This window comes from Euleptes europaea, chromosome 5 (assembly GCF_029931775.1).
Source record: "Euleptes europaea isolate rEulEur1 chromosome 5, rEulEur1.hap1, whole genome shotgun sequence".
Classification (NCBI taxonomy): domain Eukaryota; kingdom Metazoa; phylum Chordata; class Lepidosauria; order Squamata; family Sphaerodactylidae; genus Euleptes; species Euleptes europaea.
This window is the reverse complement of record NC_079316.1, coordinates 49,215,995-49,232,352: the sequence shown is the minus strand read 5'-3', so window position 1 is coordinate 49,232,352 and position 16,358 is coordinate 49,215,995. Positions and strand designations below refer to the sequence as shown.

Genomic DNA, 16,358 nt, shown 5'->3' with positions numbered 1-16,358 from the left:
CATGAGGATGAGGCGCGGGGGGAGGGGGCAGAAGGCAGTGACTGCTAGATTTGATGCATCTCTCTATAACCTGGGATAGGATGGTTATGAGTGTGTGTGAGTCAGAATAGAAATGGCTCAGCAGAAGCCGTTACCTTCATGAATGAGGTTCTGCTAGTTAACAGACTGCACTGATTCTGGAACCCTAACAAACTTCCTATCAGAGTTAAAAGCCTGAGATGCAGTCATACAGTTGCAAGCGTCTCACTGAGCACAAGACCAAACAGACAAAACCTTTTACTGTATTCAAACACATACAAGTATTTTGACCAACCAGTAGAGGGCCTGAGGCTGCTGTCTCCTAGTCCAGGGGTTGGCAAACTCATTAGTCAAAAGAGCCAAATATCAACAGTATAACGATTGAGATTTCTTTTGAGAGCCAAATTTCTTAAACTTAAACTATATAGGTATGTACACTGTTTATTAACTTAATAAACTTTAATTAAAGATTTAAGTCTTAATTAAACTATAGGTACACTGAATAAAACTTGATATCATACTTAATAGTGATCTTATTTATTGATAAAAATTAAGTTGTAAGTCCCTGCCATTTCCCCCTCCCCATCTGGAGTCCTCGTCTGGAGGCCTGGTCTACCGCCATAAAAGCCTATTGGTAGACCTGGCCTCCGGCTGAGTCCCATTGGGAGGCCAGGTCTACCCATCGGCTTTCTTGGCTGCAGACCTGGCCTCCGGAGGCCCATAGAAGCCAATTGGTAGACCTGGCCTCTGAAGGGGGACTTTTTCCCCTCCTCGGAGTCCAGGTCTACCGCCAAGTGGGTAGACATGGCCTCCCAATGGGACTCAGCCGGAGGCAGGTCTACCAAAGGAAGCCCGCCCTGCCCAACAGCTGATAGGCGGGCGGGGCGGGCCAGGAACTGCCAAGCCGCCCGCCCAGCAATCACGCAGCTAGAGGGGAGGGGAGGCTTTAGCCTCCCAACCATTGAGGGAAAGGGAAAGGGAGACCCGGCCATTCTCCACAGCGGGGGGGCGGGGAGAGACAGCGCGCCCACTCACCTGCGCTCTCTCTCTCTCTCTCTCTCTCTCAGGCGCGCCGGCTCCGCAACTGGCTGCCGGCGCAAGCGGGCGCGAGAGCAGGGGCTCCGAACCAAGTTCGGAGAGCCGCACTCAATGGGCCAAAGAGCCGCATGCGGCTAGGGAGCCGCGGTTTGCCGACCCCTGTCCTAGTCTATCGATCAACTACATGTGTGTGAAGTGTTAAATAGTGTATATGATCAGGGAACTTTCTACTTGCAGTGACTAAAACTGGTGCTTGTAACAATTTCTGTTGCTAGAACAGGGGTGCCAAAAGGCCTAGAGAAATGTCCTGTCCCTTTCGCAGAGGCTAAATATGTGGAAATTGGCGTTTGAAAGTTTTCATACTACAGATGTACAATATCCCCTGGTAAACAACACTCCATTAATCCCTCTAATAAAAGGGCATGGTTGTTTTTATCCAGGTAGTTGGTAACTAAATTTAAATTTAAGAGCCCCCTCTTCCAAACTAAGAAAGACACAGTACACTCTACTGTTAATACTCTCCTTTATATAAACAACTATTTTGTTTTAATATTCAGAAGAATTACACTATTGTCATTCCTTTGTGCAGTTAAAAGTCTCCCTTTGAAAACTGTTTAATGGTCCTATATATTTTACAGCATGGAAAGGAAACCGCAAGTTGGAACATGGATTTAGACAGACAGAACACTCAAGTATTATTGTAATCCTCACACAGAATTCCTGTTAAACAAGAATACAGATCTCACAATGTAAAGCTACTTTTGTTAGTCTGACAGGACCTGAACAACCATCCTCTGATCCTACAGCAAACTAGCATTTTTCCATCTTACTTTATACATTATTTAGTATAGGACTGCAATTTCAACACTGGAAATATTTCCTTAAATTTATTTCTGAACTAAAGGGAACCTAAAGAATGTCCATATAGTATATAATGCAGCATTCTCTGACCCAAGTATTTTTCTCTGCTGGTTAAGTAGTGGAAAGTATCTAACCGTGCTCCAGCCTCAGGAATAATCTAGACCCAAGCATGTCATATAGACAGTGCCTTCTGAACTCAAAAATATATGAGATTCAGTAGAGCTCTTGGTGTGCTAAACAAAATACTCATGTCCTAACTAAGTCTCTCACATCTGATCATCATGAGGTGCTGGTTCAGCTGTTTTAATACTGTCTACGTTAGACACACTGCTGCTTTACTGTGCATTTATCAGTTATGTCTGACGTCAAGGAGTCACACAATGCAGAATTCTCTGTGACAAATATTTCTTTCTGCTTCTTTCCAAGTAACAGAAAGCATCTGATAACACTGCAGCCTCAAGATCTTGGGTGATCCTTAGAAAAATCCGACCTGGAGAACATTTGGTGGAAAAAATATCACAGAAGGTAAGGATAGCTCAGTTATTGCCTAGTTATTTTAGGATAGAGGATCATCGAATAGTTTTCCATTTTAAAACTTAAACTGATTATTTTCATTATAGAGCAGTTTTACAGTGATTTCCAATAAGTTCTTTTCCTTCCAGATTTTGTTTACTCACTGTCCTTTTGACCAGTTTGTGATTTTCCTTCCCATATTTCCTCTCACCTGGACTATGCGGACGCCACCTCTCACCATCCCTTCGTGAACCAGCCAGTCGCCAACCTCCATCATCATCTTCACCATTTTGCTCTTCTCTGAAGATGCGCCAGTTTTCGCTCTCAGAGCGTATAAATTCATGCTTCCTTCCTGCTGCTATTGTCCCACCTTCCTCAAAGTTCGGTCTCACTGGAAACAAAATAAGTGCGCAAGTGATAAACACATTCATCATGAAGAGTATCTGGAATGTAATTAAGAACTGCGCAATTTAGATTACAAAGGTACCAAGGCGAAAGGGCAGAAGACCAAATATATTTTTTCTTTGCCTTTCTTGTCAGGACAAAATCCTGTGGATTTTGTGGGATAAAAACAAAATTTAGGATTTTGAGCTTCAAAAAACAGATTTACAGGGCAACACTATGCAGAGTTACTCCAGTGTAAACCCAATAAGATTAGACTGGAGTAACTCTGCACAGGATTGTGTTCTAACACAGCTGTAACCATTTAAGAATGTCAAAAGTTCATTCAGCAACAAGTGATGGAGGAGCATCTGCAGAATTTGTTTGCATAAACAGTTCCATGCCACCCGATGTTCAATGAGATCGCTTTTCAGCATTATCAAGACACTATTCCTAGTCACTCAAAGTTTATCATGGCACAGCAATTCTGTTTGTGTTTGCATGGGAGGTGGTCTTAAACGCTGCATTATCCAACTCATTTGAAAAGCTTTATTTCTATCTTCTTTTCTATTGAACATCTACTAGGGATCGTTCAACATAATCTTATTTTAGAACAATGATTACAGCAATTCTGGAGTAATTATATTTTGATCAGTAGCAAGTGCTGGCTCAAAGGCAAACAGTAAATTGCCAGTGTTACAAATGATTAATGTATGTAGAATAGTACATTTCAGAGAATTATATGGAGAAGCCAGCTGTGTAGCAGTTAGAGCATCTGAGAGGGGAAACCAACGTTCTGTCTCTGAAGCTCACTGGGTGACCTTGGACTAGCCATTCTCTCTTAACTCATAAATGTTTTAGGAGGATACAACAGAAAAGGAGGCACCATGCATGCTTTTCTCTTATCTGAATATTTGACATCTTGCTTAGCATCAGCCATAGAATTCTATATGGCTGCAATGATTTGTTAGGATAAAAGTTAGAAGAAAACTGGGGGAGGGGAGCATAGTCATATTTAAGGTTGCGACCCTACCTACACTTTCTAGTGAGTGCCACAATGAATTTAGTGTGATTATTTCAAAATTAGCATGAATAGGATTAAGCTACAAGGTTACTAATTCTAGAAAAATACAAAAATATATTTGTCAACAAGTTGCAACAGATTTAAAAGCCTAAGCAAATCAAAAGCTAGTTACAGAAAACTGCATGAAATAATGTTCAAAATGTTAGATATTATATTCTGAAGTTACTGAAAAATGAGGAACCATATAGAGATTTGGTCATTGTTATTTGCTTTTAAAAAAAAAAATTCTCACAAAACCCAAAGTTTCTTAAATATGTATTAGAAAAGGGCAAGAGTCCAGTAGCACCTTAAAGACTAACAAAAATATTTTCTGGTAGGGTATGAGCTTTCGTGAGCCACAGCTCACGTCTTCAGAACTTAAATATGGAAGTTTATGCCCCTAGCATTTTACTGGGTTTAAATTATTTAGTACAGAGGTCGGTGTTTGGCCATGATTTCCCAGGATGAAAAGAAAAAAGAAAAAGATCTGTGGCTTTGCCTCAAACTAATTGACTGGACTTCCTGAGGAGAAGGAGCAGTGAAAGGGCACCTGCATTCCATGTCTGACCCAAAGCCAGCTATGGTGTTTATGGAAAAGTTCAGATACAACAAAGATATCCAGCCAACAAAGTCTACAGCTATGTAATCTGAAGTTTTAAAAGGGACTAACTTCAAAGTACTAAAGTGGTGTTCTGGAATACAATCTTTTGAGAACTTGTTTATTGAGGATTTTTTACTAGAATAGCAAACAGCAATGTCAACAATCTTTCTATAAGATATATAAACACCCTTACTGTTCCCTACTATAATAAAAAGGTTTTCTTCTAGTATCTCTCATGTTCAGATAATACATTGTGACAAACTGTATTTTTAGGAATCTCTGAATAGTTTTCAGTGTTAGCTACACTGGTCTTAATCCAATGTTATGCATGGACAAATTTCCCAAAGTAAAATGGAACTTGGATGGATAGAAATGAGTATGTCTGGTTTTTATAGCAGAAAAGGCCACTCTATTTTTACACCCCTGAAACAATACCCACACATAAAAAGACTTGGTAATTTCTAGCCTTAATTTCTAGGATGAATCTAGACCAGCATTCAATTTGTGCAACCTAGCAGATTTGCTATGCATATGCGCACCTTCCTCCTAGAATTAAACAGTTTCTACTCAAACAAGAGCAACACTTCATAATGAATGAATATTTCCAAATATTTCTGCAAAGGGGTTCTCATACAATAATATGTTGCTGACGTTTTAGAAAAAGACTAATAATATGATATGGCAGATTCCCTTTCACACTGAACCACACTGCTCATCACCTTAATCTACATTTACATTGTAATCTACAGACTACATTTCCAAAGCAGTTTAAACATACATGCAAATACATCTACATTAAACATACATGCAAATACATATACATTTTTTTAAACAGAAATTGGTATAAAACTACCACCAAATGTATACAGTGCCTGTAGTTTAAAAAATAAAAGCACAATCTTATGCTAAGGGATCTGGGTGGAATTAAAACAAATTGAAGCGAAGAGACGTAAATGAGTGAAGTGTCTCTTTCTCCCCATCTCCAAGAAAGTCACAGTGTTTGTCTCTCAGTTTTATGGTGCTATGCCTCAACATGTATTGAAATGTTCTCCACTAATGAAATTAAGAATTAATGTTTTGTATTTTATAGGTTTTTTAAAAGGAGAAACATGAGGGAGATTTCAGTTTCTAAGTAGCATTATATTGGTCTACATTAATAATTTTCACAGCAGGTCTTCAGTACTTTTCCTGCAAACAATCACAGTCTTTGTTCCTCAGATCCTCTTACGTCTGACGTTTGATCAAAGTCCTCACATCAGCAGCTAACTAAGGAAAAATGTGAAATGTTGCTGCACTGCAAAGCAACCCTCACAGATCATGTTAGTGGTTCTGATAGGTGGACCTTATAGGCTAGTTTTCAGCTAACGTCTTATCTAGTCAGTAGCTACACATTAAATTCCATGCAGCATAAATCTGGAAGATCACAGATATACTCGATGCAAAATATACGGCTCATTCTGACCTTAAGATCACTGCAATAATACTTTACGCCCCAGTAAATACTGCTTATATACATCTATTTCCCCTGATTTCAAGGCAGTCGTAGGAACCAAACAAGCTGAACAGGAAAAGGAAAATAAATGCTCCAGTTGATTAGAGAGGCCTTGACACCTACAGGTATAAGAATGTAGCAGGGTAAGTGGAAATCCTATTCTACTGCACATAGGTACCCCCTGTAAGTGGCATGTTTGTCTATCCCAAAACACAGCAATAAAAATATCTAAAGAGGCTGGAGGAAAGTGAAACAGAAACAATACCTTCACCTCAACCTACCTGACTTTGCTTACTAGAAAATATTACCAAATATGAACACTTCACAAGTCTGTAACACAAAAAGCTGAATGGAAACAGTTCTGAAGGATTTCATTCCTTTTAACCTTCAAGTAAAATCTTAAATAAGATTATGCAAACCTAAAAACCCCATCCTGATTAAGAGGGGGGAAATTCACCCCTCTCTCCAAGTTCTTATGAATTTCCCCACAGCTGCTAGGGTAAAGAAAGCTCAAACCGGCATTCTTTTCCACATGACCACAGCTAATTGGCCCCCCTGCAGACCAAATGACCAATCACATCAGCTTCATATGAAAACCAACCCCCCCACATTATAAACTGTGGAATGAGACCTGTAAGCCCATTTTGAACAAACATCCTTCCATACTAGATGCCAAAAGGTTTTTTTCTTCATTGCATTGGGATCCCTGTATATAGAAGAAAGTTTGGTCCGGTTTCCCTATCCAAGCCATACACTTACCTCCCTTTCCCTGCCAAACAGATAAACCAACAAGGATACTGGTAAGTACATGATGCTAACAGAGAATCACTTTTTATTCATATCTCTAGCAGTGTTGTTTTTTAAGGCAAAAATTGATTTTGGGGGACTTAGCACTTTAAAAGATCTGTTTTGAGGGGGAAATTATAATTAGTGGAGTTGATTATTTCATTTGGTCTTTTCAAACTTCCAGAGAAAGAATACATTTTCTATACAGGTAGCTCATTAGAAATAACCACCTTCCATGGTCATCTGGCTTTAAATAGCAAAAAAGTATGAAGTAGATCCTATCTGTTCAGTTCCAAAGACATTTCTTCACAAATTAACTACCCTGATTAGAGCCAGATTTTAATCCCCATTAAAATTTAAAATTGTCTGACAAAATTAATACAACTATCTTAAAGGTAAGCATTTATGAAAACCGGCTGAAAGTGCACAGCCCTGAAATAATTATATGACTGTGTGCTTAACATAAGACATAAGAGCATTTCTTTTAAAGATTCAAGATTTTTAAAAATTAAATCCCAGACCCAATCTCTCATCTTTATCAATCTTGAAAAAATTATTTTGTTAGTTCCGTTTCAATATAGCTTGACTAACAGAAAAATATAAGTATTAACCAGCAAATTCTGTAGTAATTTGAAAAAACTGAATTATTGCAGTTTCTCTTGTTTTCTACTGTCAAGTAGAGCTGGCTGAAATATCTTTTTTCATCTGTTGGATACAAATGCAGTCTTGAAGACATATTGCACATTTTGAAACTAAATGGTTCCTTAGCAATTCAAGTGAATTTTATAAACATGATATGGGGAATATTCTCAAGATCTATCACACACAGATTAACCGGAAACTCTAAAAAGTTCAATGATTAAGGACAGCCTAGTCACAGTCGTGCATTCACCCAAGGTAATCTCATTTCCTGTAGTTAGGAGATGCAGTCTGAAGAAGACAAGTGAATGGCACATAGAGAACAGCAACATTTCATTGATTTTTTAAAACTTCAGTAAAAATAGGCTTTAAAAATCTGGTGGGACATTTTTGGCATCTAATTCTTAACTATCTGAATTGCTATGTGAGCCTGTGATGCCATGGCAGATTTGGTGTAATGTTGGTGTATTTATACCTTGTAATGCATCCTTTGCTTAACTATAGGTATGTTGTATCCAATGCTTCTGTTCACTAGCAGTGAACCATAGGATTGAGCTGTTAATCAGATTTCCTGAATACAACTTAGAATGTCAGGATCAAACACAACCCTCTCCCCATGCATTCAAATTTTCCTGCAAGCAGAATACAAACACAAGGGTTTAATCTATAGCAAATCTGCCTCTTAAACACCTGCTAATTCTTCGTTCCACATTCTTATAATGGGTATATTACATCTCAGTAAATGTGAAAGGGTAGAGGAGATGTAACAGACTCAATTTATATTCAACCGATATTTAGATATTTGTATTTTACCTCCCCCGATTAGGAATACATAATTTATACAGCCTGTGACTACACAAATTGTTGTGCAATATGCCTCATTTATTTCGTCTAGCTTATTCAAAGGTATACTAACTAAGCCTACATTCTTTTTGCCTAGGCTCTTATGTTCCACTTTCCCACTTTCATGATAGTGTCATCTCATACATTTGCTCTAGCCATGGCAGTGGGGATAATCCAAAATGCAGCACTGATCTATGCTGGCTGCATGTACACACATGGCCCCATACACATTCCCTTAATTTTGGCTTTAAAGAACAGATACAGGCTCTTATACAAGACAGCAATATGACAAGAAATGTGGGCAAGGGGACATGGTAGAAGATGAGTGGTAGTGGGAAGGGGGAGGTGCAACAGCTGCTTCCTTGGGCCAACCTTTGCTCCCTGTAGACAAAAAGCAAGTGATACAGCTACAAGTTGCACATATCATTACAACTAAGAATATCTTCAGATCAGTGCAACAAACCATTATTATTAATAAACTCTACAGCCACACATGCATGAGAAGCTGTAACGGCTGCCATCTTCTGCCAGTGGGTGAAGACTTTTTTTTGTTTTGTTTGGCCTTCCCTTAGCAATCCTTCTTTCTTGCCCAACATTTTTAATTGTTGTTTTTGTTTTGTATTTTAGTTCTGGTTTTAACTGTATTAATGATTTTTGAGTAGATTTTAGTGGTTTAAAAATGTGAGTTTATTGTGTATACTTTAATTTGTTAGCTGCCTTGGTGGCCCTTGTGTGGGCGAAAGGCAGTATATTTTGTAAAATAAAATAAACTACAGTAGCTTTCCATTAGGGATGCTTATGAAATTCTCCTTAGACTCTGAAATTTTGAATTACCTGATCTTGTCGGTAAAGCAGCATGAATTAGTGCTCTGTCATTCTATGGATTTTGCCGATTTGAACATGGGCCATTTATCACAGTGTCCAGTTTGTACCAATCTGTGTAATTAAATCACAGTGCATAAAGGAATCTAGATGTAATGCCGCGACTGAGTTAATATACCTTTTTATACAGTTTTAAGAAAATAAACTGAATTAACTGAGCATATGTGAATTCCAGAATTAACGTGAGCTATTCTCCAGAAAAGCAAGTACATCAGACCACAGGGCAGAGACAACCCAGGGGGGAAAGTGGGACACTGATCCATCCTTTGCTATAATCCCCTTGTGTAGCATATACTCAGCAACAGACTTCTAGCACCTGATCATGAAAGTACTTTTCTTAACACAATATACATCAATGGGAAGACAACTGCTCCACTAATACCTCAAGAACTAACTAATGTCCACTAGCTTTTGTTTACTTTGACTTCCCAAAAACACTTTTCACAAATTCCCTCATCAATTGCTCCGGAGCAGACTTAGCAGGTCTTTAGAAAGGAATTAGCTATTTTCATGGAAGACAGATGCAAAATCCCTATTCACTATAGCAGCTAAATGGAATATCTAAATACTAATTGCTGAGGAAAGGCAGCTTACCCTAGTTGTGAACTTTCTAGAAGCATCTGGTTGGCCAGTGCTGGAAAGGGGACTCCTAGGCAGATGGGCCCTTGGGCAGATCTAAAAAAGCTCTTCTCGCATGCATAGCAGGAGAGGAGACATATTTCATTAGCCACTCTATCTCAAATAACTGTGTCAGAATTTTAGCACTTTTCAAGTTGGCTTTGAAGAAAATGTGCACAATGGTGCTCTAGCCCTCAGTGCTCAGAGGCCTTTCTGAATGCTCTTGCTCCGATGTCTGGTAGTGCACACATGTATTTCAACCTTCTCAACATGCAGATAACGTGAAGCCCCCTGAAGCAAAAGCCCATTGTCTGTATCCATTCCATTCACTTTACCTGGAGGTCCAAATCCCCTGAGGCAAATGGAAAATGTGGGTATGAGCTTATCTCAAATACACACTGGAGTGCCTAGCTGAACACTGAATTCAGCACATTGGTATAAAGTTTTAATATTACGGCTAAGAATTATGCTAGAAGTTGTACACGATGAATTAGAATCAGCAACATAATATCAGCAATATTATGTTTTATTATACAATTATATTATGTGAGTCACCCTAAGCCTGGCCTTAGCTGGGGAGGGCAGATTATAAATTTGATAAATAAACACTGAATACCACTGATGCTGCAGGCACTGTCCATAGCTGCCCTGTGGAATGAAAGGCCTATAAATTCCTACTATATCCCTGTTCAGCCCAAACCCCTTTTGATCAAGAACATAATCTGGCAATTCAAGTTAAGCACAACTTGATCCCTCTAGGCAATGTTGCTGTGGTGCACTGAAATGAATACATACTACATATAATTTAACCACATATAATTTAAAAACTTGCTCATTTAGTATCTTAGGACATCTCACTTTCTAAACAGATCATTTGCCACCTTTAAACTTACTTTCCCGTTAGTTTCACTCTCTTAAAAAAATATCCCTTTGAATAACCCAGTAACATGTATGCTTTTTTATAATATAACATTACAATAAATTTGTCACCTTGTAAGCAGCTAAAATGCCTTAAATTAGTTCTAGCTCCTTAAAACTACAGAGGCAGCCACTACTGATAATACAAGTGAAACCTTACTGGCATTAACTGGATAACTAGTTTTAATGGGCTATGCAATTTATGGGAGGGTGAGGGAGCTTAACAACAGTACAATAAAGAAAGTATGCTTGAAGACTCATGCAACATTTCCCAGATATTATACAAGTTACTTTAGAAAGGAGATATTTTCTTCTCATGTGATTTACAAAACCAAATATTTAGGTAAATATCCTATATTTCCCAAATGGAAGCAAGCCTCCCTTTAAATAAGGGAACATCTATTATTCTGGAACGAAACAGATTGTCTACAGACCACCCTGTTCTTCACAGAACCACTATGGTGTAGTAGTTCAAATCTGCCTCTGCTATGAACTCATACTTAGCCCTGCAATTTGAGGATAATCATTCTGACCTACTTACAGGGCTTTTGTAAGGGTGGCTGACATTGTGTGAAACCCTTCAGAAAACTTTGAAGTGCCATACAACTTTGAAGTATTGCTCTTAATAGTCCTCTTTGGTCCCATCAGCTTTATCCATCGACCCTTGTCTTGGTGACCAATGCTCTCAGCCACAGGACATGGAATTAAAAAAACAAACTTAAAAAACACCCTTCTAGTCACAGGACTTTAGCAAGAACTAAGCTGTACACTTATGGCACAGAATGGTGAATGAACCCCCAAACTGAAATTATTTTTGAAAGTATGTTGGTTCTAAGTATAAAGACTTGGGATCAGTAGGCTGTAGAGTAGTGAATACTGCCCAAGTGAAAATATGTTGCAGGAAATAACTATAATGGCAATTACAGATACGCTGTACATTAAATGCTGTTTCACACTGCAAAGAAATTGATACCAGGTATCTTGGTATGTCACACTGAAATTACCTTTGTAACATTTTCATGATCATAATTACACCTTTAGTAAACCTGTACCTAGGTACAAGTTCTAGTTTGGGATCAGCTGGTTAATTATGGACAGCTGGTTTGCATACAATTTTCCCATTCACATCCAAAGTCAATAAGAAAACTCATAGGTTGTAATGGATGCAGGAAAATCCAAGCTCAAAACTTCCACAGCATTAGAAGGTAGACCAGTGCAGGACTTAACACAATACTGTTGCTACCTAAAAATTTTCTAAAGGAGAAAGATTGATAGATTTGTACTTTTAACAATGGAAAAACAGAACACAAAAACATAAAATCAGATGAGCAGCAATGGTCTGGTAAGGAAGAGAGAGAAAACAGACCATAACACATTAAAATACATACATTTATAAATGAGTATACATGTGCATGTGAGGGTAGGGGAGGAAAAGATGCACAGGAAAAGAACTGTACTTTTCTGTAGAGTACATATGCTGCTGTATGATTATCAGGAAAACGTGATAACCTATTACCAAGATTGCTACTTTTGTGCAAGATACCTTGATCCCATGTTATGAATTTATTGTACAAAAACACTGTTGTGCATCAAAGCCAAGTAATCTGAATAAAGTTTCAGTTTTACCATGAGTTATTAAGGCCATTAGGACTTGGTACCCTACAGCAATATCATTTATCAGCAGATCAGTTTTATATTCCAAAAGCTGTATATCCAGCCAATCTCTGGTAGACAGTGAGATACTATAATTGGATATTTTGTTTTTTTTTTGCTATGGTTGCTACTATTGTTATGGTTGTTACATTTGAGCATTCTTGAGCGATAACAGAAGAAACAGCTAATAAAAAGGGGTCTGATTTTTAGAGGTTCTAAAACCTCCTATAGGAACCAAAGTAGTTCTGGAAATTAGTATAACTAGAAATTAAACTTGAGTAACAGAGCCCAACAGATGCTTCCCTCACTCCATTTTCCTTTTTGGCATATTTGATTTAGAGTTGGAATTCTTTCCTCAGGGTTTCCTCTCAGTTTATACAATTGCATAATATTTTCCGTATTATTCTCTATCCCCTTTTTAATGCAGCTTTACATCAGCAGTGGCCTGAGTATGTTCAGCAGAAGAGGCTATATCCCAGGTACCACAATTCTAGATGATAAAAATATCAAAGCTATTAGTAGTAAAAGTCTTTAGATAGTCCCCAAAAGTTTCATGCAATAAAAGTGATGCAATGGTCTTAAGACCTTGAATAAATTATATACATAACAGCTTTAAAAGACTTCAGAAGACTAGCGACACTGTTACTTTGTCTATATATGAAACTACCAATCTGCTAATTTTTTAAAACAAACTCACTAAACTTTGAATTCCAGAAATGACTCCTTTGCTATCTCAGAACTATAATATCAAACCCATAAGAAAACATGACAGTTAGAATGTGAAAGTTTAGCTTACATTTCTAAATTATATAGAAGTCTGAAAAAAATCATCTGATGTTTAATGTTTTTTAGATGACCGTTACTGCGCCATGAAAGCAGTGGCAAACCTGGCTCTGCAAAGTTAATTTTCTCAGAACGGCATGTTTTAAGACTCCCTTGGCTAGCTGCAGGTGGCATCTGGTCTACTGCCAATGTGTCAGACTCTCTGATCATCATCTGAGCTACAAATAAACAAGCATCCAACAGTTTTTTATTTTCATTTTCAGAAGATGAGGACGGAAGTGATAGAAGGCAATAACACCAAACCTAGTGCTCCTCTCCTGGCCCAACGATACCCGAGAATGGTCACGAAAGATGGGCACAGCACTCTCCACATGGAGGGTGCTCGCGGGAAAGGCCTTGCATACCTGAAAGATGCTTGGGGAATTTTAATGGACATGCGCTGGAGATGGATGATGCTAGTATTTTCTGCTTCTTTTGTCCTCCACTGGCTGGTCTTTGCCGTTCTCTGGTACTTACTAGCAGAGATGAATGGGGATCTGGAAATTGATCATGATTCCCCACCTGAAAACCACACGATTTGCGTAAAGTACATCACTAGCTTTACAGCTGCATTTTCTTTCTCACTGGAGACACAGCTCACTATTGGTTACGGCACGATGTTCCCAAGTGGAGACTGCCCAAGTGCAATTGCTCTACTGGCTATACAAATGGTACTGGGACTTATGCTGGAGGCTTTCATCACAGGTAATTAGATCTTATTTCACTATTAAATACTTTATGAAGGCAATGGAGGGGACAAAGCAGAGGATGTAGCTATGCCACTGAGCATTCTTGAAAATACAAAATTCCTTTCTGAATGGCTTGACAATGTTTTACAGTGTGAGAAAAAGTACAACAGAGTAAAGACAGGAACTAAAGTATTCATTGTGCATGGCTCATGTGTAATTATTCCAACTGTTCAGTTCTTCAAACTTCCAAAGAAGAAGTGTTTTAATTTAATTCTAGATAAGAAGTGTTTTACATTACTCCAGTGTGTGAGAACAGTTAGTAGTATTATCTTTTATATAGATTTCAACAGATCTGCCCAGATACAGAGATGTGGCTTAAAATGAACCGTAAAACCTTAAATAGGTTTGCCCAGACAATAAGCCCTACTTACTTCAATGGGACATTTCCTGGTAACTATACTTAGGACTGCAGCCTAAGATATTTCATTGACAAATAGTTACTGACTATTAGAGGGTTTTCAATCCCGATTTTATTTAAAGTAATTTTAAATGGGCTAATATACTGGAAAATTGAAGTTATTTCATATCACTATAAAGAATCAATTAATATATAATTAAAATGAGATTTATTACAAATTACACCTATCAGATATGATATAGCAAAGTACTAACACAAAATGCTAAACCATGAATCAAATGCTGGCTCTTATTCTTCTCTGTAGTAAAGTTAACCAAGATGGTGGCAAATACATTGGCAAATATTTTAATCATCAACTGATTTGTTAAATACTTGCCCCATCAACAGTGTTTTTATGGTTCAAATAATCATTGTGGCAGACCTATATAATTCTGGTATTACTGTTAAATATAACACAAATATTAATGCTAACATTAATGTGAATCAAATACAGGACTACCTTCCTAATGGTGCTTAGTTTCTGTCTACTATACACCATGAAACTACGCTTAACTGCATGATCAATATTTCAATTCTCTTTTTATTCAGGTGCATTTGTAGCAAAAATTGCCCGCCCAAAGAACCGAGCTCTGTCTATCCGGTTCACTTATTCTGCAGTAGTGTCACACAGAGAAGGAAAGCCTTACTTAATGTTCCAAGTGGCTAATACTCGCCCAAGCCCTCTCACCAGTGTTCGGATTTCTGCAGTGCTTTATGAAGAACGGGAAAATGGTCAGTTGTATCAAACGAGTGTGGATTTTCATCTGGACAGCATCACGTCTGAAGAATGCCCATTCTTTATTTTTCCCTTAACCTATTACCACTCCATAACTCCATCTAGCCCTCTAGCTATTCTCCTACAAAGGGAGGCTTATCGTCATTTTGAACTAGTAGTCTTCCTTTCAGCCACACAGGAGGGCACAGGAGAAACATGTCAAAGGAGGACATCCTACCTACCATCTGAGATCATGTTACACCACCACTTTGCCTCCATGTTAGCTCGAGGCTCCAAAGGGGAATATCAAATCAAGATGGAAAACTTTGATAAGACAGTCCCAGAACTTCCAGCTGCAGACTCCAAAAGTTCCAAGAGGACTGATATGGAGATCCGCATCAACGGACAGCATATCGATAACTTCCAGATGTGTGAGACTCGTCTGACAGAATAGACTTTGAAAGTGGTATTTTTTTCTTTTTCATTGGACTAAACTATCATGTCAATATCTTCTTTTTCCTCCCCATTTCCTTATATTCTCCCCCCCCCCCCACTCAATAATTTTGACTTCAGAAATGTGTGCAGAATAAAGAGCATAGTGTGTTCATGGTGATGAGCCACTAGATTAACTGCACAAAAACAGTCAGGGACAAGCAGCACTACAAAAATTCTGGGAAAACAGAAGTGCTACCTGCTGAATTCAGTAGACTATGATTAAAACTGCACTGACCCTGAAACAAGAGACTTTAAGACTCACCGTCTGGCAAAAACCTAAAGTACAGGAGAGTAAAATCTGTAGCAAAATGGACAAAACTTTAGTGAACTATCTCAGCTAAAAAGAATTTTCACCTGGAAAGCTCAAGAGCCCTCAGATTCTTTGAATTAGTTATGACTTGCTATACGGTTACAAGAGAATAATGCTGATGTCTAAACATGCCATGAAGAATGTTGCTAGTATTTTCTGTGGCAATGAAATTGCAAGCCTGCTGTGCTTGTTTATTAAGAAAAATCACAAGCATTTGCTGAAGCATTTGTTCCAGCAGCTAAGAACAAGTTCAACATCCGTAGGCATTTCTGGGTTGAAAGTGAATGACAAGAATCTTAATATGTATTAGACTCTTAACACTCTGAACCTGGACTCTTTTCACAATTAAAAACAAGCTATATATTTAGCAGAAGAACAAAATTGATTTGTAATTCTCTTGTTAAGGACAACAACACCTCTTGCATTGGCTATGATACAAGTAAAAACTTCCAGTCCTGATATCAGAAGGACACACTACTGAGCACACATTCCGTTTAAACAATACAGAGATAAACTTGTGACTCTAAATAATTATACAAACATGACACCTACTACGAGGCTTTG

General features: G+C 38.2%; 2 protein-coding genes across 2 annotated transcripts in view; one reads left to right on the top strand and one right to left on the bottom strand.

The window, feature by feature from the left end:
- Positions 1-16,358, bottom strand: part of GIGYF2 (GRB10 interacting GYF protein 2) — a 91,795-nt gene that overhangs the window by 32,589 nt on the left and 42,848 nt on the right. Inside the window, exon 8 of the mRNA XM_056849274.1 lies at positions 2,642-2,821. Within this exon, the coding sequence (XP_056705252.1) occupies positions 2,642-2,821 (180 nt within the window). The remainder of the gene's footprint in view (positions 1-2,641; positions 2,822-16,358) is intronic.
- Positions 13,356-16,190, top strand: KCNJ13 (potassium inwardly rectifying channel subfamily J member 13). The gene is made up of 2 exons (XM_056849276.1): positions 13,356-13,833; positions 14,824-16,190. Exons 1-2 carry the CDS (start codon positions 13,356-13,358, stop codon positions 15,441-15,443), a joined length of 1,098 nt encoding a protein of 365 aa, XP_056705254.1. The 3' UTR covers positions 15,444-16,190.

What these genes read in the sequence shown, in the direction of transcription:
- KCNJ13 (XM_056849276.1), top strand. Translation starts at nt 13,356, where the DNA reads ATGAGGACGGAAGTGATAGAAGGCAATAACACCAAACCTAGTGCTCCT. An exon ending in GCTGGAGGCTTTCATCACAG is followed by an intron (nt 13,834 to 14,823) that starts GTAATTAGATCT and finishes CTTTTTATTCAG; the next exon opens with GTGCATTTGTAGCAAAAATT.